Below are 25,297 nucleotides of genomic sequence, written 5' to 3' on the forward strand. Positions count from 1 at the left end.
TGAATTTAACACGCATAAATATAGTCAAGGAACGTTTAGAGAAATTATATTGAACTCGTCACTGTTCGTTATCGAGGACACTCGGCGACCACCGAATTCGTTTTCCTTTCACTATCCTCGGATCGTCGGATTTAGTGCCTGCCTAAAGGTAGGTAAATTGCCTTCAAAGTTTTAGAGCGTACGTGGTATGCTTCTGCTAGGAATAAGGGGAACTGCCCAACCACGTATGCACACAGAGCCATCAATATTAAGTTAACGAAACTGTGAAACCCCCAGTCAGTCAGTAATTTTCTAAATTTATCCTCTATTTTATCTTCTTGTTTTGAATGTCTTAAATTTCTCAAAAGTCAATGAAAATTAAAAAATATCATTTCATACTTAAACCTGTTTGTATAGAACTGTGGTTTGTATACAGCTGTGAAGTTAGATGGTAATTTGGTACTTGATGCCAATGTAAATTTTATTATGTAATTGTACAACTTAAAAATGAAAGGAAAAAAGTTGCAATTTCTTTGGAAAATGTAAAATTTTAAATTTCCCTAAGTCAGTGGTACCTGTGGGTCGACAGTCGGATGACAAAATGATTGAGCAACGAAGCAAGACTCAATCTATTTTAGCTAGAACAATACGTTGAAATTTAAGTGTTGTGACACACTTCAGAAAAAAGTGTAGGAGTAAGGAAGATCACCGGGTGTCTATGTTTAAGCTACAGCTGTAGAACGATATGTTCAATTTTGAGTGTTGTGACACACTTTGGAAAAAAGTATATGAGTAAAGAAGGTTGCAGGGTGTGGAGAAACATTATATGTTCCATCCTGTCTCCCTATGAAGCATGATGTCAACATATGTAGATGTATGTGATGCACTGTAGGTCATTAGTTTCAAAATGTCCAAAATGGTTTACATTTTATTTATAAAATATATCCTTTTATTTTTGACATACATGTAAAATCAAAATCATTTCTATTTTATGACAGGTTATCAAGACATGACTTCCCCAAGTCCTGCCCAAAAGAAACGGGTTGAAATACTGTCCGACTTAATAAAAACAAATGGGAAGGAACTTGACACTTGCATTACGTCCACTCTCTACCATATAACTAAGAACGATTCCAAACAATCATCAACAATGCTTGAGAAGGTCAGAAGAAAGCAAACAATGCTTAATACTGTAGTGTTTGATATTTACATTACGTATTCTAAGAGAGATAACTCTATGCTATCCCCTACTGTGTTATGTTGGGTTATTGCCCCCTATTATGTGTGACGTTGTTTCCGGTTTTAATAAAGGTCTTCAATGACGAACCTGTTTTATTCATTTTCTAAATCTGGTTAAATCCGTGTGTGTAGCATACAAGGACGCTACATAAAAATGGCGACGAGGATAATTAACGCTTAAGGATCACGATGGCAGGTGTTTTGATGCATGATTTGCATGGACTGCCACATTTTGATGTTTCTGATGTAACTGGCATCGCATCCAAATGGCAAAGATGGCGTCGGGCATTTGAATTATATGCAACAGGAAAATGGATAGAGGGTGCAGCTCAGGCAAAGGCTTTGCTTCTACATACAGCAGGTATTGACGTGCAAGACATTTTCTTTACGTTACCGGAAGGTACGGGTGATAACGTTTACGCAAAAGCGCTGAACGCTTTGGACAAATATTTTAAGCACCAAGCAAATTTTCCCTATGAGAGATCTGTTTTTCGAAGCATGGAACAGTCCACACAGGAGACTATTGAACAGTATATAACTCGATTACGTCAGCGTGCAGAAACGTGTGAATTCGGGAACCGTGACGCAATAGACGAGAGGATACGTGACCAGATTATCGACAAGTGCGTACGTCATAACTTGCGCCGTAAACTACTTGAGAAAGGTAGAGAACTCACTATCGACCAAGTCCGTGAAATCGCCAGAGCTATGAAAGACTCTGAGAGACAAGCCACATCAATTGAAAATCAGCCCCAAGGAGCCAGTAGCAATGTTGTCAACAAGGTTAGTGTTCAGAATAAGAGACGTTTTGTGAAAAAGACTAACAGTAAATGTTACAGTTGCGGTTATGAAGGGCACTTACGGAATGATCCTAGATGTCCTGCTAAGGGGAAAAAGTGTCGTAAGTGTAATGAAGTTGGACATTTTGAACGACAGTGTAAAACCAAAAACTGGAGTGCTCAGGGGAAACACGGGAGAGTTCATAACATCACAGAGCAGCCAGATCAAGGCGATGAGGACAAACCTTACGCATTTAGTGTCCGTAATTCTGTGTTAGATGATGGCCTCGCTGTGAATGTTGGGGGTGTTGACCTCAGTATGATTATCGACTCAGGGGCAAGTTGTAACATTATGAGGATGCCGTTATGAAACAGTCTGAAGGACAAGCGCATCGAATGTGTTTCATCCAAAGCTGACAAGCAACTCTTCGCTTATGGAGGTCAAGAGCCCCTAAAGGTAGCTGGCATATTTACAGCAACCGTGAAATACAACCAAACCGTTATACCGGATGTGGAATTCGTGGTCATCGACGGGAAGGGACAGGCCCTACTTGGTCGTGATACAGCTCTACAGTTGGGTGTTCTACAGATCGTGCGCAGTGTTAGTAATGCCGTCAACGCAGATAACCGTTCGGTGTTTGATAAGTACCCTCAGTGCTTCAATGGGGTAGGGAAGCTGAAATCGTTTCAACTAGAAATTCCGATTGATCCAGATGTTGAGCCAGTGATTCAACCAATGAGGCGGATACCGTATAGTTTGCGTGACAAACTCGCCAACAAGCTAGATGAACTGCTCGACCTGGACATCATTGAACGCGTTGAAGAGCCGTGTTCGTGGGTGTCACCCGTTGTGTGCGTTCCAAAACGTTCAGGTGATGACATCAGATTGTGCGTAGACATGCGCCAGGCCAATACCGCCGTCAAGAGAGTTCGTCATCCTATTCCAACCATTGATGAAATTTTGCATGAAATGAACTCTAGTACTATTTTTAGCAAACTTGATGTTACTTGGGCATATCACCAAATTGAATTGAAACCTGAATCTCGAGAAATTACTACTAACACACAAGGGTTTATTTAGATACAAACGTCTTATGTTTGGTATTAGTTGTGCCCCTGAAATGTATCAGAAGGTCATGCAACAAGTGTTGCAAGGTTGTGAGGGTGTACACAATATTATGGATGATATCATTGTACATGCAAGTAGTCAGGTAGAACATGATAGATGTCTTGAAAATGTTGTCAAAGTGTTGTATGAGAAAGGTTTTACCCTTAATAGGGACAAATGTCAATTGAACATGTCACAGGTTGTTTTTATGGGTCATGTGCAGTCTGGTCGTGGCATAGGTCCGGCGGTTGTTAAAGTCAAAGCTGTCGTCGACGCGCGCGAACCGAAAACTTCAGCAGAAGTTCGTAGCTTTCTGGGACTCGTGAATTACAGTTCTAGATTTATTCCGGATCTAGCAACAGTTGCTGCCCCATTACGCGAGTTGACGCGAAAAAATGCAATTTTTAGATGGGGAAAATCGGAACAAGAAGCATTTGATGAACTGAAGCGTCGTCTTGCGGATGCCGAACCGTTAGGCTACTATGACAAATCTGCGCCGACTAAGGTCATAGCTGATGCTAGTCCCGTTGGACTAGGGGCGGTACTTGTTCAAGAGCGAAATTGTGAATTTCGTGTTATTTCATATGCAAGCCGTAGTTTGAGCGATACGGAACATCGTTACTCTCAGACGGAGAAAGAGGCGTTAGCTCTAGTGTGGGCATGTGAAAGATTTCATGTTTATCTGTACGGCATAGAATTTGAGCTCCTCACTGATCACGAGCCGCTTGAGTGCATTTATTCTCCAAAGTCAAAGGTTTGCGCTAGAATAGAGCGTTGGGTGTTGCGCATGCAACCGTACAATTTTAAAGTTAGGTACATTCCGGGTCCAAAGAACATAGCAGACACGCTTTCACGTCTTGTCAAAAATGACATTCCGCAGAAGTCACACGATATTGTAGACGACTACGTTAGGTTTGTAGCTGTAGAAGCAACACCGATTGCTATGACAACTCGCGATATTGAGAGAGCGTCAGAGGATGACCCAGAACTTTGTTCGGTTAGACAATGTCTTGTAAATCAGCAGTGGCATCGCATCGAGTTCAAGCAATTTTTGACAATACGGAGCGAATTGTGTTCGATTGGAAAATTAGTATTACGAGGTACGCGAATCATAATTCCGGCACAATTGCGCGATCAGGTTCTTCAACTTGCGCATGAAGGACATCCCGGCATAGTTGCAATGAAATCGCGATTAAGAAGTAAAGTTTGGTGGCCAGGGATTGACAAATGTGTTGAAACGTTTTGTAGAAGTTGTTACGGGTGTCAGTTAGTAAGTCAACCTAGTAAACCCGAACCGATGAAGCGCACCGAGTTGCCTTCTGCGCCTTGGCAACATCTCGCCGCAGATCTCTTAGGTCCATTACCGAGTAAGGAGTACATATTAGTACTAGTTGATTACTATAGTAGGTATTTTGAAGTCGCAATCACGAAAAATATTTCTTCTGAGAATATTACAGCATTGATTTCAAAGTTCTTTCTAACTCATGGGTTGCCGTTATCAATCCATACAGATAAAGGTCCTCAGTTTGTGAGTCAGCATTTTAAAGAATTCATGTTGGACAACGGTATTGTCCACCACAGAACGACTCCTCTATGGCCGCAGGCGAATGGTGAAGTTGAGCGCCAAAATAGATCAATACTGAAACGTGTTAGAATTGCTCACGCTGAAGGTCGAGATTGGAAAGCGGAACTTGATAAATTTCTTGTAATGTATCGTAATACGCCGCACACGACGACTGGTGTTAGTCCATCTCAGTTATTGTTAAAGTGAATGATGAAGGAATGACAAAAGGAAGGAGTGATGGAACAGGGTAATTCACTATATGCTCCAGCCATTTCATAGTTGGGGTATGAAAAGGGATAAAAAGGGATCCTATACTCTTACTCTCTCTCCACAAACAAACCAATTAATCAAAATTATATTTACCTGGAGATTGCAACAAGTTCTTCAACTGTCTTTCAACATTTGCATAGACAAAGCTCGCACATGCTTGTTTTGCTCTGTTAATTGTATAGCCTGCCTTGTATCGTGGACCCCCACATTCCCTGCATGTGTCAACATCTGGATTGTTAGGGAAAACTCTATAGCACTTTTCGCAGTAATGTACTTCTGATGCAAAGTCTGCATCGAGAAATCCCCAAAGTTTTTCATAATTTAAGTTTCCTAAAGACTTGCACTCCGGGAACGCCTTTTGCATTGTACAAAGAACATCCTTTGAAGAAGAAGCAGAGAAATTATTTCTTAAAAAACATGACAATGAACACATTTCAACATTCAGGTCCTCATTATCGCTGAGCTGATCATTGTCCTCTTCGCTGCTAGAAGATAGTGAATTGGAGAAATCACTGTCGGAGAAATCACTGTCGGAGAAATCACTATCTAACTCAGAGCTGTAGGGCGTTTCTGTTGATATGTCTGCGTCACTCTGATCACAAGATGTATTTGCACCCTGGAGATTTTGGTGTGGTAATGTTGGATTATCACAATGTAAAAGTTCTCTTGTCTGTATGTCTGAAATGTAACATCAGTTCAAAAGTTTAATTATAATAGTAACAACCTAAGGATGAATCGCGTCACGTGGTTGCCTTATAAATTTCTTTACACGGCAAGCATCAAAGTTTATACGGCAACATGGCGAACGTAACGTTATCTGACCTGATTTTTACATAAACGTTCAACCATACTTTTAATTTTGAAGCTCCAAAATATTTAGAGTGACCGCCCTTTGCCCGTGAAGTAGTAGTATGATCCTACAACAGCATCCATGTTTGCACAAACCACTGACGAGGAAGGTAAATAATTATAAAATTAAGCTATGAATTTGATTCTTATATATTATCTTTTGTTTGTTTACATATCAAAATGTGAGTCCTCGACAAAACAAAACACTTATTAGGCTCCGCCTCGCCTTCTATATGGACTTTACCAACCCCCCAAATTTCTGTAAACAGTCAGTAACAAACCTTATAAGTAATAGTAGTAAAATGTCCAAGGAATTTTTTCGAATCAAATACTTGCACAGAATATCAGAATTATCAGTCCAATTTAACTAGCGCATTTTTTTGCGCCGTAAATTGCAGTTTTTAATTATTATTACAATGTAGTGGGGGGGGGGGCAATTCCAAACAAACAATAATTTTATGTTGGTCTTGTTTCATATCAAAATATTTAAAAGAGCTAATTCTGTTCTAATAATGAAATTACCTTCGAATTCTTCTTTGACCTCATTATCATCGGGCGCCTGTAAAGTGCGAAACGAAATCGAAACGAAACGAAAGCAGACGAAACGAAACGAAACAAATCGAAACGAAACAAATCGAAACGAAACGAAATCAATCGAAACGAAACGAAATCAAACGAAACGAAATCAAAAATCGAAACGAAACGAAACGGAATTTAAACAAAACTAATATCAATTTTGACCACATAAAAGTTAAAATAAATTCATTGAAATAAATTTTTGAACCATAAAATATAACTACCTGTATGTTTCAGATTGGCGCTGTAAATTTTTAAGCCGATTATCCGAAATTTGCAAAAATTATATAATTATGTAAATGAGTGATGTACATTCCTATACCTTTTAATGTTTCTAATTTGTTTCATTAAATGATTAAAAGATATTCAGACGTTTTGAGAGAGAGAGAGAGAGAGAGAGAGAGAGAGAGAGAGAGAGAGAGATGCCTTAAAACTTATCAGCGACATCACATAGCAAAGTATAAACGCAAGTTTGGGAGAGAGAGAAAGAAAGAAAGAGAGATATGAGGATGATACTAAAGGGGACATTCTAACATCAATTTTCTTTCTGTCGATTTGAAATATTGTAAAAACGAAACGATCGAATACAATGTGATTTAGAGCATACTGGTTGGTTACCAGTTTCTAACATATAATAAGAATTGTTGTAATATGTATAGCATAAATTTGGACGTCGTAATTTGACAAAATTAACTTGCAATATAAAGATGATTTAACTGTAAAAGTATTCTAAAACTGGCTTTACCCCTTTGGCTATCTATTCTATTTTGCGTTTTTGGCGGAAAACGGCGTCCGCAAAATCAAGTACATTGCCAAATGTAAAATATATAAGTAGATAAAAAGGTAAATTCAGAAATGCGCTTAATCAAATCCATGCTAACTTGTTGAAAAATTATATTCCGCCAAATATTGTACACCCTAAATATAGTGCGCGTTACAGTATTTACGGAGACATTCCAACTCCACGATTTTTTAGCTCACCTGAGCTGAAAGCTCAAGTGAGCTATTCTGATCACATTTTGTCCGTCGTCCGTCTGTCCGTCCGTCCGTCTGTCTGTCCGTCTGTCTGTCCGTCTGTAAACTTTTTACATTTTGAACTTCTTCTCTAAAACCGCTTATCCAATTTCAACCAAATTTGGCACAAAGCATCCTTATGTGAGGGCGAATATAAATTGCAAAAATAAAAGTCCGATCTGTATTCAAAGCGGAGAAAACCTTGAAACTGTAGAAAAAGGGGGGTGCATTTTTAAAAATCTTCTTCTCAAGAACTACTGATTCCAATTCAACGTAGTTTAGCATAAATTATCCTTATGGGAAGGAAAATATAAATTGCAAAAATTAAGTGCTAATTCTGTGTCAAATTTGAGTTATTACGAAAATAATAATAAAGGAAATGGGTGTTTCAATCAGTTTAATAGCTTCGGGTTCGGCATCCGGTAATCCGGCATCCGGTAAAATGGGTAGGGAAGACTTGGTCTGGGCAAAACACAGATTGGCAGATATTAATCTGCCAATCTCATTAAAATATCAGGATATTTGATGGACTAGTATATTTGTATTCGCTGTAAATATTGCTGCAAAATAATGCGTATTTGGAATTGACGATTGTCGATCTGCCTTGGCTTTTATTTTGCCACGGCCCGGGTTTGCATACCCATTTTACCTAGACTCGTATTCCATACATCTAAAACGAGGTTCTTTGTTTAAAGCAGCCATGACATTATAAGAAAAAGGGTCGATCTGACTATGATGAATTTGCTTGTTGTGCAACAGTTCGCGTATGAAGGGAAATTTTTGAAACATGCAAAATATATCGTTGCCGATTTTTTGAAGTAAATTGAGGCTAAATATTTCAATGCGTTGACAGTTATCACACATGACGTTGGTGTTAGCTTGTTCCGATTTTCGTTTCGTTTTCATTATTCCTGCTTGTAACCTGGGAACAATCGTCTGTATTATTTCGTGATTTTTACGTATCAAATCAAACAGAGACTTTGGTAAATCAAACAGTTAACTGTTTACCTGCGCAAATTAAGCAAAATCTGATGTATCAAAAAATAATGAAATACAATAATTCATTCTACCGGTAATTCGATCGGCATTATCTTTTGCGTAATGGTAGATTAATGCAATAGGTTTTGTTGCGATGCTCGGCATTTTCTCGAGTTTATTCAATTTAAATAAAGTTTGACATTGCTGACGGAAATATGTAGGTATATACATGTATCTATATGATTCATTTCGAAAAAATAAATTGTGTTCTTTATTTGTTATAGTGAATGTTTCTTGTGTTTAATTGTTTTCAATTTCTATTTACTAACCATATTTGAGTGTTAAGCTTCAAATTATAAGCAAGATACAGAGATTTGCTCACAATTCTATGTTTGTACACAGATCTTAAAAACTAAAGATTAAAACAGTAAAAAATTTGTCAATATTTATTGAGAAAATTTTCAAAGTCTGTTCGTTCAGAAACCAACTTTAACATCTTATTGTATTGTAAACTTAACATTTTTTCGTCATTATTACTCCTACTGTACATGTGATCCTTCACTGTGTTTGTGTACATTTGTATAAACTGATTTTGAACCTCAAATACCAGTGAACTGGTATTGAGTGAATAAAAGAATATAAAATCTTAGGCCATTCTTTTTTTCCATTTTAAATGCTGAATAGGAAATACCAAGTTAAAAATCATAAGCTGAATGTAATAAACTCATGTGAACAAAATATGAATCAAACCTAGGCGAACTGTGAGCTCTGTATCTTGCTTATAATTCTACAATTGACGCTGAAATTTTGGTTGAACATTAGAAAATCTCTATGAATTAGAGTATGTTAAATACTTGTACAAACAAAATAAAAGAATGATACTGTGAAATCATTAGATTTCGTGGTGGCTCATTTTTCGTGGAATTCTTGGGTACCTCTCATCCACGAAATAACATCCTTCACGAATTGATGAATTATATAGGGTAATAAAGTCATATTCCCTTTTGTAGATATATATGAAAACACGAAATTACGTCCCCGCGAATCTGTAAAATTTAAGTCATCCACGAAAATTGGCCCCCACGAAATTTAATGATTCCACAGTATTCTGTATATATCTACTCTCCCTCTCTTTATACAATAAATAATGTGAAATCTACATCAATTTTGATAGTTTTTCAGACACGAGTAAATAAAAACGACATCTTTAAAACAGTTTCCATATTTCTGACACATTTCTGTTGCGGGGATAAAGTAATTATCGCTATTCCTAAGAATATCACAGCGGAAAATTATCCTGGTTTGTACGCGAAGTAAATAACAGTCATTTAATTATAATGGAGAAGACAAATAAAATTTTTGAATGTTTTTAATTTGAGAAATTGAGCACATTGAGGTACAATTTTCTTCTTCACATCTATACATGTAGGGTTTTAAAAAATAAAAAACAATAACTATTATTTTTTTTTAAAACAATAACTAGTAAGTACTGATTAGTTGATGAAAAAAATGTACCTATATGCACTCATATATTTTGATCGCTTTACAAAGTGGGGGGGGGGGGGGGGGGGGCAGAACGAAAATATAGGGATTTGGAAGTTAACAACTTAACAGTATACCTCTACCAAATGTTTAGTTTTATATCTTGCGTAGAATTTTCTAATTCTGGTAAAAAATAGTATTTCATGAAGGTACAATGTCAAAGATTACATGTATACAAAAAAAAGTGTAAAATTCGAATACTTTACAATATTTATTTTTTGTTTTTCTACCGAGGGACCATATAGAACAATATCTTTTGAACGCCCATTGTTGCTCAGGTGAGCGGTGTGGCCCCATGGGCCTCTTGTTTTTTATATCGATATGAAATATTGTAAAAATGATTCAAATACATTGTGTTTGCGTGTGAAAGGGAGAAAAAGAGAACAGGTAAAAAAAAACTCTTTATATTGCACTTTAATTTTGTCAAACTACGACGTCCAAATTCATGCTATACTTTCTTATTATATGTCAGAAACTGGTAACCAACAAGTATGCTATAAATCCCATTGTATTGATCGTTTCATTTTTACAATATTTCAAATCGATAGAAAGAAAATTGTTGTTAGAATTTCCCCTTCAGTATCATCATCATATCTCTAACTCTCTTCCAAAACTTGCGTATATACTTTGCTATGTGATATCGCTGATAACTTTTAAGGCATCTCTCTCTCTCTCTCTCTCAAAACGTCTGAATATCATTTTTATCATTTAATGAAACAATTAAGAAACATTAAAATGTATAGGAATGTACATCACTTATTTACATAATTATATAATTTTTGCAAATTTCGGATAATCGACTTAAAAATTTACAGCGCCAATCTGAAACATACAGGTAGTTATATTTTATGGTTCAAAAATTTATTTCAATGAATTTATTTTAACTTTTATGTAGTCAAAATTGATATTAGTTTTGTCTTAATTCCGTTTCGTTTCGTTTCGATTTTTGATTTCGTTTCGTTTCGATTGATTTCGTTTCGATTTGTTTCGTTTGATTTCGTTTCGTTTCGATTTCGTTTCGCACTTTACAGGCGCCCCATTATCATCATCTTGAGTCTCTTCTTTAGTAAATTCGTTGATATTTTCATCAGTCAGTATAATTTTTTTCTTTTTGTAATGCAGTGTACTCCGGGGGACTTCAATTTCAGGGTCGTAAAGATACTGTTTTCTTCTTTTTTTCAATGGACCTGTAAAATAATAAAAAATTGAATGTTGAATATTTATTATATATAGCACATACATCAATTTTACACAGGGGGCTACTGTGCTTTCACATTAAGCCAAGTTATCTAAAAAGAAAAGGAATTCATTGTGCCACATTTAATTAGCTATAGTCTTGGGAAAAGAACGAAATCTAGAATCACTTCATTCTGAAGTCCAATTTAATTGCAGCATAATTCCATAAATGTAATCTATAGCAGAAATATCAAATGTTACGTCAATGATAATTCATTTCGTTGATTCTATAAATTTTACTCATGATTGAACTTTTTAAAAGCTCAAACCCAAGTTAACAACATCCATAAAAAGTCGTACTTTTTCCATGCTTCGTATGTAAATGATACAACGTGGATCGCATGGTTGTGAAGTATCTGTGACATGATCCACATTCGTATTGTTTTCGTCCATTTTCCCATACTTATTCGTAGTCAAAGTTGGCTTCTTGCTCCTCTGTTGAATTTGACGGTCCGTTTTTCGCGGCCGCCATATTGCCATTCAAACATACAAAACGAGGCTCTGACGCTCGGGGACGCGCATTGATTCATGATGTTAAAAAATCGTGAAGATAAAAAGTTTTTTTTTAACTTTCATATCAGTAAAATAAAAGGATACTTTTATCTGTAAAAAAGGGGTTTAGATTTTTCTTCGTTACTCCTTTTTCTATATCAATTTCTTGAAAATTCGGAACTATTTTTTAACGCGGACGTACATTTTCTATGGACAAGACAAACAAGGCGCGAACTTGAACCGCGCGAGTCCTTGAAGATGCCGAGCAAGATTTATGCATTGATTGAGTGGGAGGATCAATACCTAAGCATCATCTGTGTGGACACTATATGCCAGCCCAGAAAGGAGATTACGGAATACAAAGCGGGGGAGTACATAAAGGCCAAATTTAAAGGCTCCATATAGGGCAATCATCGCTGAGATAAGTCGTAAGTACAGTCTGTCCAAAATGGCCGCCGGCAACATCGTTATTTTCTATTAGCCCCCTTTCCAAATAATAATAATACTATATATATATATATATATATATATATATATATATATATATATATATATATATATAAAAATATATATATAACCTGTTTCCTGTCACCCGACATACACTATTTTTTACCCTCCGACCCTTAAATTTTTTTTTGTGATCGTGATGGCGATCGGTAACTTTGCCAGAATTTCCTCAGACAGAGATGTTAAGTTTTTAAGTCTTTGGAGTTCACAATCGTGTAAATTAACCTTATTCGCAATGATACGGTTTATTAAGATAAGAATGATAGTAAACGAAGCTACATCAATTAAATTGACCCTGTAATGAGGTAAATAACTTACACTATCTTATCTTTAGAGGTAAACTAATACGGGTGATGCAACAGCCTACTGTTCATTTGAAATTCCCAAAACGATGTTTATAATTTTATTAAATCCTAATATAACAGTGAGTTAATAACCTGTTCTAAGTTTGTCATTCTGCAATAAATCATAAAATTGTCATAAATCTGTTTTCTGCATTATCTTGTGAATTAAACAGATCCTCTACATATCATATTTACTTGCCTCTCGTCCCTATTTTTTCTTGCATGTATTTTTTTTGTTTTAGATCAAGGGACAGGTCAAACAATTAAGGTTATATGATTTAATATTAACTGAAAAAGCAAAGGGAAACTTTGTTTGTCTTATTGATTTATTGTAAATTTTCAGATGATAGAAAACATCTTGAGGACAAAAAGAAACCTGGGGAGCTTAAGTTTACATTTAAGGATGCATCAGTTGGTATGAATATTGAATATTAATTTCTTTTAAAGTCAAGTCTCTCATTAAGTTAAACTGTTGAATAGATGTACTTTGTCTCTGAATAATTGCATAAAAACATAAATAATATTTATGTCTTAGTAGCACCCTGTTCGAGCAAACCCCTTTCACGGCAATCTTTGCAATTCACTCCGCAGAGGACTGTTTTATCAGATTCAAAGTCTGCGAGACAGTTGTCCCCAGCCACACCAGTGAATTCTACAGGTAATTCAAGCAGGTTCATTTATCTAGTAACCATCTGCATCATCTCTCTGCACTGACTTTCTTTCATGATTCCAAACACGATAATGAAAATATATCATATAATAGCGTCCTGTTCGAGCAAATCAGATCTTCCAAGACCGACTTCGCAGTAAACTTCCAAAAAGACAACTGTTTCATCAGATTTGGATTCAGTTTTACAGTTGTCCACAGCCACACCAGTGTATTCTACAGGTAATTCAAGCAGGTTCATATATCTAGTAACCATCTGCTTCATCTCTCTGCACCGAGTTTCTTTTATGATTCCAAACACGATAATGAAAATATATCATATAAAAGCATCCTGTTCGAGCAAATCAGATCTTCCAAGACCGACTTCGCAGTCAACTTCCAGAAAGACAACTGTTTCATCAGATTTGGATTCAGTTTTACAGTTGTCCCCAGCCACACCAGTAAATTCTACAGGTAATTCAAGCAGGTTCATATATCTAGTAACCTTCATATATGTGTATGTGTACATGCACACACAACAATGCACAAAATAAGAAAACGGGTTGAAGTTGATATTAAAACAATGATAGTTTTATTATTATTTTATAATTATGATGAAAAGGCATATTGTTTAGCAATGGTGTAAATTTCAGATATGCTGCATCATTTCTTTGCTGTGGATTTAAACTCATAAATTGAATTTTGTGGAAAGTAAGGGGGGCATTATGAATACTTAAGCACTTGTAATGTAATGCTATATGGTAATTTATAACGAAACATGTACTTAAGGACGACAGACCCAATTCCATTTGAGCAGATATATCGCTCAGCTAAAGGAGTGATTGTTACGAACATTGAAATCTCAATACTACGTCACAATCACTGATAGTCAATGAAAAATCGCTTTTGACGCAATATATAGCTGTTCAACCTCATTGATACACATTTAATGTAGTGCAAGTAGTGGCTGACCTTGCTATAATTTACCATGCTAAAATCATGCTTTCAATATTGTTCAACATGCACAGATATCTTTAAGGGATGTCAAGTGCTGCGGTGAGTTTTATATTAGTTAAAAGTTAATTATAACCATATACATAGGTTAGTTTAAAGAATTTGAGCCAGTGAACAAATCATTTACATTTTTTTCTGCTTCAATACTCATATATAAAATAGAGTAAATCCTCCCTGAATTTTTAAAAAGTATTTTATCATAGACAAATGTTAAGCATTCTCTGATAGTTGTTTTGACTCAACCTCTAAAAAATGTATATATGATCTTTTTTTTAGAGTTTGCACAGTACTTAATTCTCATGAAAAATTAGAGAAAAATAACGACAAACTGCATCATCATATATTTTAGAGTCACATTTTAATTTGGATAAAAAATCTATTGCAGGAATTTTTAAAATTATTTTTTCTTTCTTAAAAATGCTTTTTACCTTTTTATGTTCAGTTGAAAAAGAGATGTAACTCAAACATATTTTGAAATGGTCCTAACTTGATATATAATTTGATTTTTACGTATTTTTGGATTGATTTTTATGTATTTTTAGTAACTTTAACTCGTATAAAATTTTCGTGAAAATCACTATTGTAAAAGTGAATTGAGTCTGTAGTCCTTAAGTGTTTTGACCCAAGACTGCATGTAGATATAAATTATACACATTTATTTCTAAGAAGCATCATGTCCAAGCAGACCCCTTGCCAGACCCTCAAATGTACGACAAACTCCCAAGAAGAAAACAGTTTCATCAGATTCGGACTCGTCGACACAGTTGCCACCAACCACACCACTTAATTCTACAGGTAAATCAAGCAGATTCATGTATCGTAATCTTGGAGCCCACTCTTTTCACTATTTCTAAGTTTAATTCGTAAAAAGATATTTTATTGTTTATAATATATATATATACAAAGGGAAAACAGGGTTTGATAGAAAATCATTAATATTACCTGGGGTGTATGTAATTTTATGATTATGATAAATGGCATATTGATTAGCAATGTTGTAAATTTCGGATAATTTGTTGCATCAATTCTTTGCTGTGGGTGGGGTTATGACCCTTTGAATATAGCTCATGTAACAAAGTGATTTACTGTTGTTTATATATAGATTATTACATGGCAATTTTTATATCGCATCCCATATTAGCCCGGGTAGCTGTATATCAGCGACCGCGGGCTAATACAGGATGTGAATTATCAAAAATTGGCATGTTAAATGATTTTTTATCATATTATTATACTTATAGAAAATATCAAAGAAACAATAAATAACATCATGTGATGAATGATTATTGTTTACTGGGATGATATCGCTCTATATCTATATATTTCATCTCTGATAAACTTCCCTGGAATGTTTGCGCTAGCTGTTTGTATACCAAGTTGCGATGACGTACTATTTGACGTCATACTTGGGAGATCAGAGTTGAACGACCCATACTATATAATGATACACACAAGCTTATATGCTTTGACCCAAGACTTCATGTAGATATAAAAAAAATTCTTAAACAGCATCCTGTTCGCACGGACCCATTGTTCCCAGGCACACGAATACACGACAAACTCCAAAAGAGAAACTTTTTCTTCAGATTCAGATTCAGTGACGGGACAGTTGCAGCTAGCTTCACCATTGGATTCCACAGGTAAATCAAGCAGGTTCATGTTTTGGAACTGTTTGCATTGTTTCTCTGCACCAACTTCCTTTCATGATTTCTTTGAGGGAAAAAATCTCATTTATGTTAAATTTGCTTTAAAGTTTTTCCCTCTGTTGTAACAGGCACAATTTCTTCAGAGAGTGACATAGAAAGTACTGGTAATGAATTTCTGTCCAGAAAGTCTTCAAGCAAATCAAGGTTAGTATGGTTCATATTTACCTATATTAGTATTAAAGCCCTGATAAATTCTCAAGAATCCTTGTATTAACTTAAATAACCTGGTTGAGTTTTTCATCATTGGGCCTCTTGTTCAGTTTTAGTTTGGTACTTGACATCAATCTGTATTCTGTAGCATTTTTACACCAAAAGTTGTTGTATTTTAACACTTTTCAACTTCTAAATAAAGAGTATACTTTATATTTGTTTTATAATGTGAATGTTTTAGGCAACCTTCATACATGAGATTGCATATTTAAAATGGTGATTAGGATTTTTTGTGATCAAAATGTTATTAAAGAAATTTTAATTGACATGTTCGTAAATCTTTTTTGTTGTAGGGATAGGGAAAAATTTGTCCGGTTATCAAAAGAAGTTGACGAATTAAAATCGGAGGTGAAGAAATTGATGAGGAGAGTCCGTTCACTTGAAAAGAAAAACGAAACCGGTGATCCATCAAAGAATTCCACTGATGATGAAGTCTTGGACATTCCACACGCAGGGCCAATTAATTTATCAGAGTTGACCAGCTCCTGCAAAAAATTCACAAAAGCGCCTGATGCTGTCGCATTCCTACTTAATTCTCTTTTTTCTAAAAATGAGATTAAAAATTCTTCCATTTCTGGCAAAAGAACTATTAAATGCAGGCAGGAGGGACCCCGCCCTCCTATTGACCAGGCTAGATTCAGGGTTCTGGAGAGAATTATTTTTGAAACCTTTCCAGATTTCACAAGGAAAGACATACGTGAAAAAATTCAGAACTTGCAAAAAGTTGAGAGAAAGCGTTAACTATATGGTTCAATTGAAAAGAAAGGAATAAAAGTGGATACCAATTTAGTGCACTGCCATTTATTTGTGTATGGGTAAGAATGTTCATGAATGGTTCATGAGGTTTATTTTAATATTCATAAAGGTGTATTTAATCATGAATATTCATAAATGGTTCATGAAGGTCATTCAATCATGAATGTTCATTAATACTTCAAGAATAATCTTCATGAATAGTTCATGAAGATCCGATGAACTTATTATTGGACATTCTTTAAATGATGAATATTCATGAACATCACTGTTCATGAATTATGCATGAATATATATGTTCATGAATATTCATCAACTTTTATTAATGAACAGATATTCATGATTCTAAAATGTCCAATAATAAGTTCATGGGATCTTCATGAATAATTCATGAACATTTCATGAATATAATTCATGAATTGTTCATGGGAAAATCATGAATTATTCATGATCATCTCGCAGGGGTAATAATACATGGAAATTTGTTGATGAATAATACAATTTATAACCTCATACACCTATGCTTAAATTGTCACACCCCCCCCCCCCCTTTTATTTTATGTTTTAAATCCAAACTTATTACCAAAATCAAAATCCATTTTCTCCAATCTCTGCAATTCCTCTTCAATGATTTTGCTGATTTCTGATTTGGTTTTCTTTTCAATAGATAAAAAATTTAACGGTCGTCCGGGATTATATAAACTGGGTCTAATTTCATAGGTTAAATGGAATGTGTTTTTGAACATTCTTCAATGAACATATGAAGGTTATTTTTGCATATTGCCGAAAAGTTGACAAGTTCATGATCCAAATCTTTATCTAAAATATTATGTGGTGTTGACATAGTCATGTGTGAACTTAGATACTCGGTATCTCTGAGTTCTACTCTCCACTGCTCTATTTTTTTCGTCAGCTTGTTTTAAGTTGTCCCCTATTGGTTCCCCAAACAACTCCAAATACTTCCACATCTCCTTAATGTCATCCGCTGATGCTGCTGAGAAGGTCTTAAATGCCTTTTCCTTCAAAAAGTCGTTCAAACATTTTGCTGAGGAGTACCTGTAATGTGAAATACCCAAGAAATATACCATAAAGTATAAATTCAGTTCTAAATAATTATTCAAACTAAATATCATGTTTAATAATTGCATCTTTGATATTTTACATGTATATTAAACATACATTGACTGGTTCGAAGGAGTCCATCATCTCCTGCTTGTATTCAATACTTTGGCTTGCAAGGTCCCTGAGCTGTGAGATACTAGATAAGCTTTTGACCTTTTTCTCAAAGTCCTCTGACTGTTCTTTACGCATCAAGCCAACACTTTGTAGGGCTAAATTTAGAATTGACATTATCCTCTCTGGAGGATTTTTCCAAGAGTTCATGGGTGGTGTTCGCACAGCAACAAGCATATCATATTTCCCGTGGAGAAACAGACAAATGAGGCTAAGTTGCACAGACAAGTAGGCAAGTCTATGGTCTGGTCCCCCATCTGTGTAAATCAGAAGTATAGGTTTCTGGTTTTACTCACACTCAAGAACTTTACTTGCTTCAGTTATATGTCGAATGGGTGATGATGGCTCCAACACCAAGTCTTTTACACCTACATAGACTTGACCTCGGTAAAATGAACCATATATGGACTCTGGAATGTCAAGAAGCATTGTCACACTTGGAACTATACTAAACTTTGTAAGACGGCGAAAACCTTCTCTTGGCCAAATATAACTCTTTTACCACGGTCCACTGCTGCAACAGGGTGATCTTGTTCCCCTACTTTACAATGATGTTTGTCATCCATGCACATAAAAGGTGTATACTCTCGAAATTTCACAGAGAGTTCTTTTAAATATCTAAAAGCAGCTGATGCATAATGCATGTCAATGTGTTCTTTTCTTAACTGTCGACTCTGTACTTGAAATTTTACGTTTAGTTTTCCTGTGAACTGTAATGAAGAATATGAAGTAGCATTTTTGGGGGCAAACTGAAATCGTAGCCACTGTTCACTTTGAATATGTGTATTTGGTGAGCATGTTAAAGCAACTTGCCAGCGCAAATCTGGAATTGATATTGCTGTGCTAGATGCGTAAATTTGTCATGTCTGCGATCATCCACTGCTGTTTCAACAACAGACTCAATGTTCTCTTTGGTTTCCTAAAATGTCATACTTTGAAGGCTGTCCTTTGTTGGGTTCACACAAGTCCTGGATAATATCTGGATCTTGCTGATCAAATGCATGCCTAACACGTTCATCAACCTCTTTCTCTGTTAGATTTCTGGCGGCACTGTTGTCACCTGTCAAGGACCTGTACACATTCCTTGCATGCATTGGCTTCAACGAGGACATCAGTTGTGTTCTGTCAATAAATGCACGACGCTTAGCTCTCGTGTGGTAAGTGGGTAAACTTTTCTGAATCTGCTGAATTACTTCTTGAGTTTTAGATATCCTGTCCTCTTCAGTCTGATTTCTTGGTATTTTCCACAGAAAGTTGTGCGTTCCAAGGCTGTTACCAGCTGCAACTCGATAACGTATACACTTGTGGGAAATGGCATGGTCAATGTGGTCAATATAGTATCTTCTGGTGCGAGTGTCAGCAGGTGTATGTTCATCAACACATACTGGTTCAAACTCTTTAACAGTGTCCAAGTGGCTTGTTAATGATCTATAACGGGATGCATATGTGGGTTTTACAACATATTTAGGTTGAATCAACTTCAATGACTGCATATCGTCCAATGTGCGCACAGGAAATGTAAGACTGTGGTTTGTTTTCACCTTTTCTAAACATTTTTTTAAATAGTCTGAATATTTATACATAATCTCTACCAAGTCTTTGACAGCACTTTTAGTTGGGCTCCACATTGGTCCATTTATCCAAGCTTGTTCAAGAACTATGTCTTATCCAAGTTTGATTAAGAACTATGTCCAGCTGTTGAGCATTTGCAAGCAAGCTTGCTCTGTCCATTTCTGGCTTTCTATGTTTTGATTTAGATGAGTCGTTAAAACAGACTAAGTGTTCAAACAAAAGAGGATGAAACAACCCTCTGCTATGAAAACGATCAATGAATGGATCAACGTATCACAGGCTATTTGTCACTGCATTAAAAAAGTTCTTACCAGACTCAAGAGCTTTCTGCTGTAAATCCAAGTCCAGCTTTCTCCAATATCTGCAAAATTTTGTTGTAAACTATGCGTTTGTTATTTTCTTCATTCTGTGGTGATGGAAGTGTAAGACGTTTAGATCCATTCATCAAAACTTGAGATGCGTCCGTTTTGAATTTCTCTTTATCCGGGACTTTAGAAGACATCATGCCACTTTCATCTTCGTTTGGATGTAAAGAAAATCGTATGTAACGCCCGAATAGAGACACTTCTTCAGCCAAACGCAATACAGGCATAACACGATCAAATGAATCGTTTTTTGAGCGCCCAACTTCTGTAGTACATGTGGAATTTGATAGCTTTTCCGGGAAGGTGAAAAACGATAAGTTTAATTTTCCACTTTTTAGGTCATCGTAAAATTCTCCAACAGTGCAACTTTCACTGAATCCACCAGTAATACTCCAAGGTAAAATTATATTTGTGCCGTTAACAATCTGGGCCGATAACAGCGACATTTTAGTTGTGTATTCACTATTGGTCTAGTGTACTTACTATTGACTATATCCCGCGAGTATATCACGTTTATCATTGACAGACTAATCATTTACTCCAAATCACCAAAGCGTTTGTTTGCACTGACTTCATAAAAGGAAAAACCAACTAGTGGGTATTGTTTTTTTATACAAAAAAACACATGTCTCCCCTTCTCCCCAAGGATTGTAATATGGGGCAAATTTAATAAGTGAAAAAGAATGAAGTCAGCTATATGTTAGATATCATCCATATATGATACAGTTTAGAAAATGAATTAACTTGAGACACAAGATTGGTCAATGTCAAAAATTATGAAGGCGTGCAGTCTTTCTCAATACCATCTACCTATGTTCCAAGTTTGAAGCCTTAATGTCAAAAGGTATCCAAGTTACCACCCAGACAAAATCTAATTATTTTTCTTAATTTGACCTTGAATAAAACAAGGTCAAGGTCAAATATTAATCAATAGTACACCTCAGTGTATTATAATTGTTCTTTGTGTAAAGTTTGAAGTCCTTCTGTCAAAGAATATTTAGGAGGTGAACAATGAAGTTTTTTTCTAATTTGACCTTGAAATAAATTTATTAAGTCAAGGTCAAAAATTTTGGTAAGGTTGAACTGGACTATATACCATCTATGTATGATACAAGTTAAAAGATTGTATGATTAAGGAGTCTTTTGTTATGGTCCGGACTATATTTTTTATAAAACGCTTGACCTTGAAGAGGATAATAGGTCAAGGTCAAACATTTTGATGGCGTGCACTTCTTCTCAATACCATCTACCTACGTTCCAAGTTTGAAGTCTTAATGTCAAAAGGTATCCAAGTTACCACCCAGACAAAATCTAATTATTTTTTCTCAAGTTGACCTTGAGTAAAACAAGGTCAAGGTCAAATATTAATCAATAGTACACCTCAGTGTATTATAATTGTTCTTTGTGTAAAGTTTGAAGTCCTTCTGTCAAAGAATATTTAGGAGGTGAACAATGAAGTTTTTTCTGATTTGACCTTGAAATAAAATTCTAAGGTCAAGGTCAAAAATTTTGGTTAGGTTCAACTGGACTATATACCATCTATCTATGATAGAAGTTAAAAGTTTGTATGTTTAAGGAATCTTGTGTTATAGTCCAAACTCTATTTTTTATAAAACGCTTGACCTTGAAAAAGAAAATAGGTCAAGGTCAAAAATTTTGGTGGCGTGCACTCTTTTTTAATACCATCTACCTATGTTCCAAGTTTGAAGTCTTAATGTCAAAGGGTATTTAAGTTACGGCTTGGACAAATTTGGATGAAGAAGAATAAGAATAAGAAGAACTAGACACGATCTCGTTGCGAGCAACGAGGAGGTCTTCCGTGCGATTTTTTGAAGGTTATATGGCCTTGACTTTGATATTTGACCCTTTATCTCCTTATTGGGGCAACAACAACAAAATTGATGGTTGAATTTTATTAGGAACATCATTCTCAGCATTTTATTCTATATTGATTTTCAAAATAATGTTTTTTAATATATTTGTTCTGTTTGAGGTATGTTGTCAAAGTTTGGTACTTCTGGCCCCTTAAAACCCATTAAAACCCCTTAATACGGAACACATGATAAAATAATTATAATATGTTGTTAAATAAATGTGAGATGAACATTTTTGCTTCCTAAACATATAACAAAACATTTTTCAGTAAAGTGCTATGGAAGAAAGACTTTAGAGCCCTTTTGGTCCCTAAATTGAAGGGCCAGCCCCTTTTTCTTGGCATCATACGAAAGTTCTTTTGATATTAAACATATTTTGTTCAACAAGTGTTTAGAAATTCTTTGCCGTTTTTGAGCTATCTGGGATATGACGTTTTAGGGGCCGACCCCTAATCTCCTTATTGGGGCCAGATAACGAAAATTTTATGATTGAATATTGTTTAAAACATCATTCTTAACATCTTTTATTCTATATTGCTTTTCAAAATATTTGTCCTTTTCGAGATATATTCGATCGAAGTTTTGGATTTTTGGCCCCTTAAAACCCCTAATTACGTAACGCATAATAAAAAATTTATAATGTATAGTTTTATTAGTAAAAGATGAACATTTTTGCTTCTTAAACATATTACAAAACATTTCTCAGTAAAGTGCTATAGAAGAAAGACTTTAGAGCCCTTTTGGCCCCTAAATTGAAGGGCCAGCCCCTTTTTGATGGAATCATACGAAAGTTCTTTTGATATTAAACATATTTTGTTCAACAAGTGTTTAGAAATTCTTTGCCGTTTAAGAGCTATCTGGGAAAGGACATTTTAGGGGCCGACCCCTTATCTCCTTATTGGGGCCAGATAACGAAAATTTTATGATTGAATATTGTTTAAAACATCATTCTAAGCATCTTTTATTCTATATTGTTTTTCAAAATATTTGTCCTTTTTGAGATATATTCGATCGAAGTTTTGGATTTTTGGCCCCTTAAAACCCCTAATTACGTAACGCATAATAAAAATTTATAATATATAGTTTTATTAGTAAAAGATGAACATTTTTGCTTCTTAAACATATTACAAAATATTTCTCAGTAAAGTGCTATGGGAGCAAGACTTTAGAGCCCTTTTGGCCCCTTATTTAAGGGACCAGCCCCTTTTTCTTGTTATCAAACGGAAGATCCTGTAAATATAAATTTTATTTGCTCTATATATTATGGTAAAATATTTTCAGGAAAGGAGATAAAGAACGAAAACCATTAAAAATTACGTCGTTTTTTTAAACTCGATTTTCGGGTCCAGGCGAGCTTCGACGCCTTTGAAGCCAGACAACCACAAATGCCTTTAAACACATCTACAATCTTTTGTCTACAATCCCTGAAAATTTAAATTCAATATCTTTTTTCGTTTAGGAGGAGAAAGCAGGACAAAATGACCCTCTAAAAATCACTAAAACGTCAATATCTCCCGAACGGAAATGACGTCATTAAAAAAAAAATTATATATAAGGTTTTCATCAATATCTACAAGATCTGAAATTTTCACGAAAATCGGTCAAGTCGTTTTCAAAAAATCGCTTGTACAAAAAAGCGTAAGAAAAAAAAAATAATAAAAGGGAAAAAGAAACAAAGCAATAACAACTAGACACGATCTCGTTGCGAGCAACGAGGAGGTCTTCCGTGCGATTTTTTGAAGGTTACATGACCTTGACTTTGATATTTGACCCTTTATCTCCTTATTGGGGCAACAAAAAAAAAATTGATGGTTGAATTTTATTAGGAACATCATTCTCAGCATTTTATCCTATATTGATTTTCAAAATAATGTTTTTTAAAATATTTGTTCTGTTTGAGGTATGTTATCAAAGTTTGGTACTTCTGGCCCCTTAAAACCCATTAAAACCCCTTAATACGGAACACATGATAAAATAATTATAATATGTTGTTAAATAAATGTGAGATGAACATTTTTGCTTCCTAAACATATAACAAAACATTTTTTCAGTAAAGTGCTATGGAAGAAAGACTTTAGAGCCCTTTTGGTCCCTAAATTGAAATCTTTTGATATTAAACATATTTGTTCAACAAGTGTTTAGAAATTCTTTGCCGTTTTTGAGCTATCTGGGATATAACGTTTTAGGGACCGACCCCCTAATCTCCTTATTGGTGCCAGATAACGAAAATTTTATGATTGAATATTGTTTAAAACATCATTCTAAACATCTTTTATTCTATATTGCTTTTCAAAATATTTGTCCTTTTTGAGATATATTCGATCGAAGTTTTGGACTTTTGGCCCCTTAAAACCCATAATTACGTAACGTATAATAAAAAATTTATAATGTATAGTTTAATTAGAAAAAGATGAACATTTTTGCTTCTTAAACATATGACAAAATATTTCTCAGTAAAGTGCTATGGAAGACAGACTTTAGAGCCCTTTTGGCCCCTAAATTGAAGGGCCAGCCCCTTTTTCTTGGCATCATACGAAAGTTCTTTTGATATTAAACATATTTTGTACAACAAGTGTTTAGAAATTCTTTGCCGTTTTTTAGCTATCTGGGATATGATATTTAAGAGGCCGACCCCTAATCTCCTTATTGGGGCCAGATAACGAAACTTTTATGATTGAATATTGTTTAAAACATCATTCTAAGCATCTTTTATTCTATATTCCTTTTCAAAATATTTGTCCTTTTTGAGATATATTCGATCGAAGTTTTGGATTTTTGGCCCCTTAAAACCCCTAATTACGTAACGCATAATAAAAAATTTATAATGTGTAGTTTTATTAGTAAAAGATGAACATTTTTGCTTCTTAAACATATTACAAAACATTTCTCAGTAAAGTGCTACAGAAGAAAGACTTTAGATCCCTTTTGGCCCCTTAATTGAAGGGCCAGCCCCTTTTTCTTGGCATCATACGAAAGTTCTTTTGATATTAAACATATTTTGTTCAACAAGTGTTTAGAAATTCTTTGCCGTTTAAGAGCTATATGGGAAAGGACATTGTAGGGGCCGACCCCTAATCTCCTTATTGGGGCCAGATAACGAAAATTTTATGATTGAATATTGTTTAAAACATCATTCTAAGCATCTTTTATTCTATATTGTTTTTCAAAATATTTGTCCTTTTTGAGATATATTCGATCGAAGTTTTGGATTTTTGGCCCCTTAAAACCCCTAATTACGTAACGCATAATAAAAAAATTATAATGTATAGTTTTATTAGTAAAAGATGAACATTTTTGCTTCTTAAACATATTACAAAACATTTCTCAGTAAAGTGCTACAGAAGAAAGACTTTAGATCCCTTTTGGCCCCTTAATTGAAGGGCCAGCCCCTTTTTCTTGGCATCATACGAAAGTTCTTTTGATATTAAACATATTTTGTTCAACAAG

The 25,297-nt window shown here is 35.0% G+C and overlaps 1 protein-coding gene across 1 annotated transcript; it reads left to right on the forward strand.

Moving 5' to 3' along the window:
• Window positions 1–1,716: 1,716 nt before the first annotated feature.
• Window positions 1,717–16,826, forward strand: LOC117693144 (uncharacterized). Its single transcript, XM_066085248.1, has 9 exons — window positions 1,717–2,314; window positions 2,411–2,925; window positions 3,128–4,205; window positions 12,821–12,892; window positions 13,472–13,597; window positions 14,804–14,932; window positions 15,724–15,777; window positions 15,912–15,987; window positions 16,347–16,826. The coding sequence occupies exons 1-9, from the start codon at window positions 1,717–1,719 to the stop codon at window positions 16,792–16,794; spliced, it is 3,096 nt and encodes a 1,031-aa protein (XP_065941320.1). The 3' UTR covers window positions 16,795–16,826.
• Window positions 16,827–25,297: the final 8,471 nt, after the last annotated feature.

Source organism: Magallana gigas, chromosome 5 (assembly GCF_963853765.1).
Source record: "Magallana gigas chromosome 5, xbMagGiga1.1, whole genome shotgun sequence".
Taxonomy (NCBI): domain Eukaryota; kingdom Metazoa; phylum Mollusca; class Bivalvia; order Ostreida; family Ostreidae; genus Magallana; species Magallana gigas.

Bases quoted from the DNA above. Each gene is read 5' to 3' on its own strand.
- LOC117693144 (XM_066085248.1), top strand. From the start codon at position 1,717: ATGGAACAGTCCACACAGGAGACTATTGAACAGTATATAACTCGATTA. The intron at 2,315-2,410 runs GTATGATTATCG...TTTCATCCAAAG, and splicing joins TGTTGGGGGTGTTGACCTCA to CTGACAAGCAACTCTTCGCT. The intron at 15,778-15,911 runs GTAAATCAAGCA...CTGTTGTAACAG, and splicing joins TTCACCATTGGATTCCACAG to GCACAATTTCTTCAGAGAGT.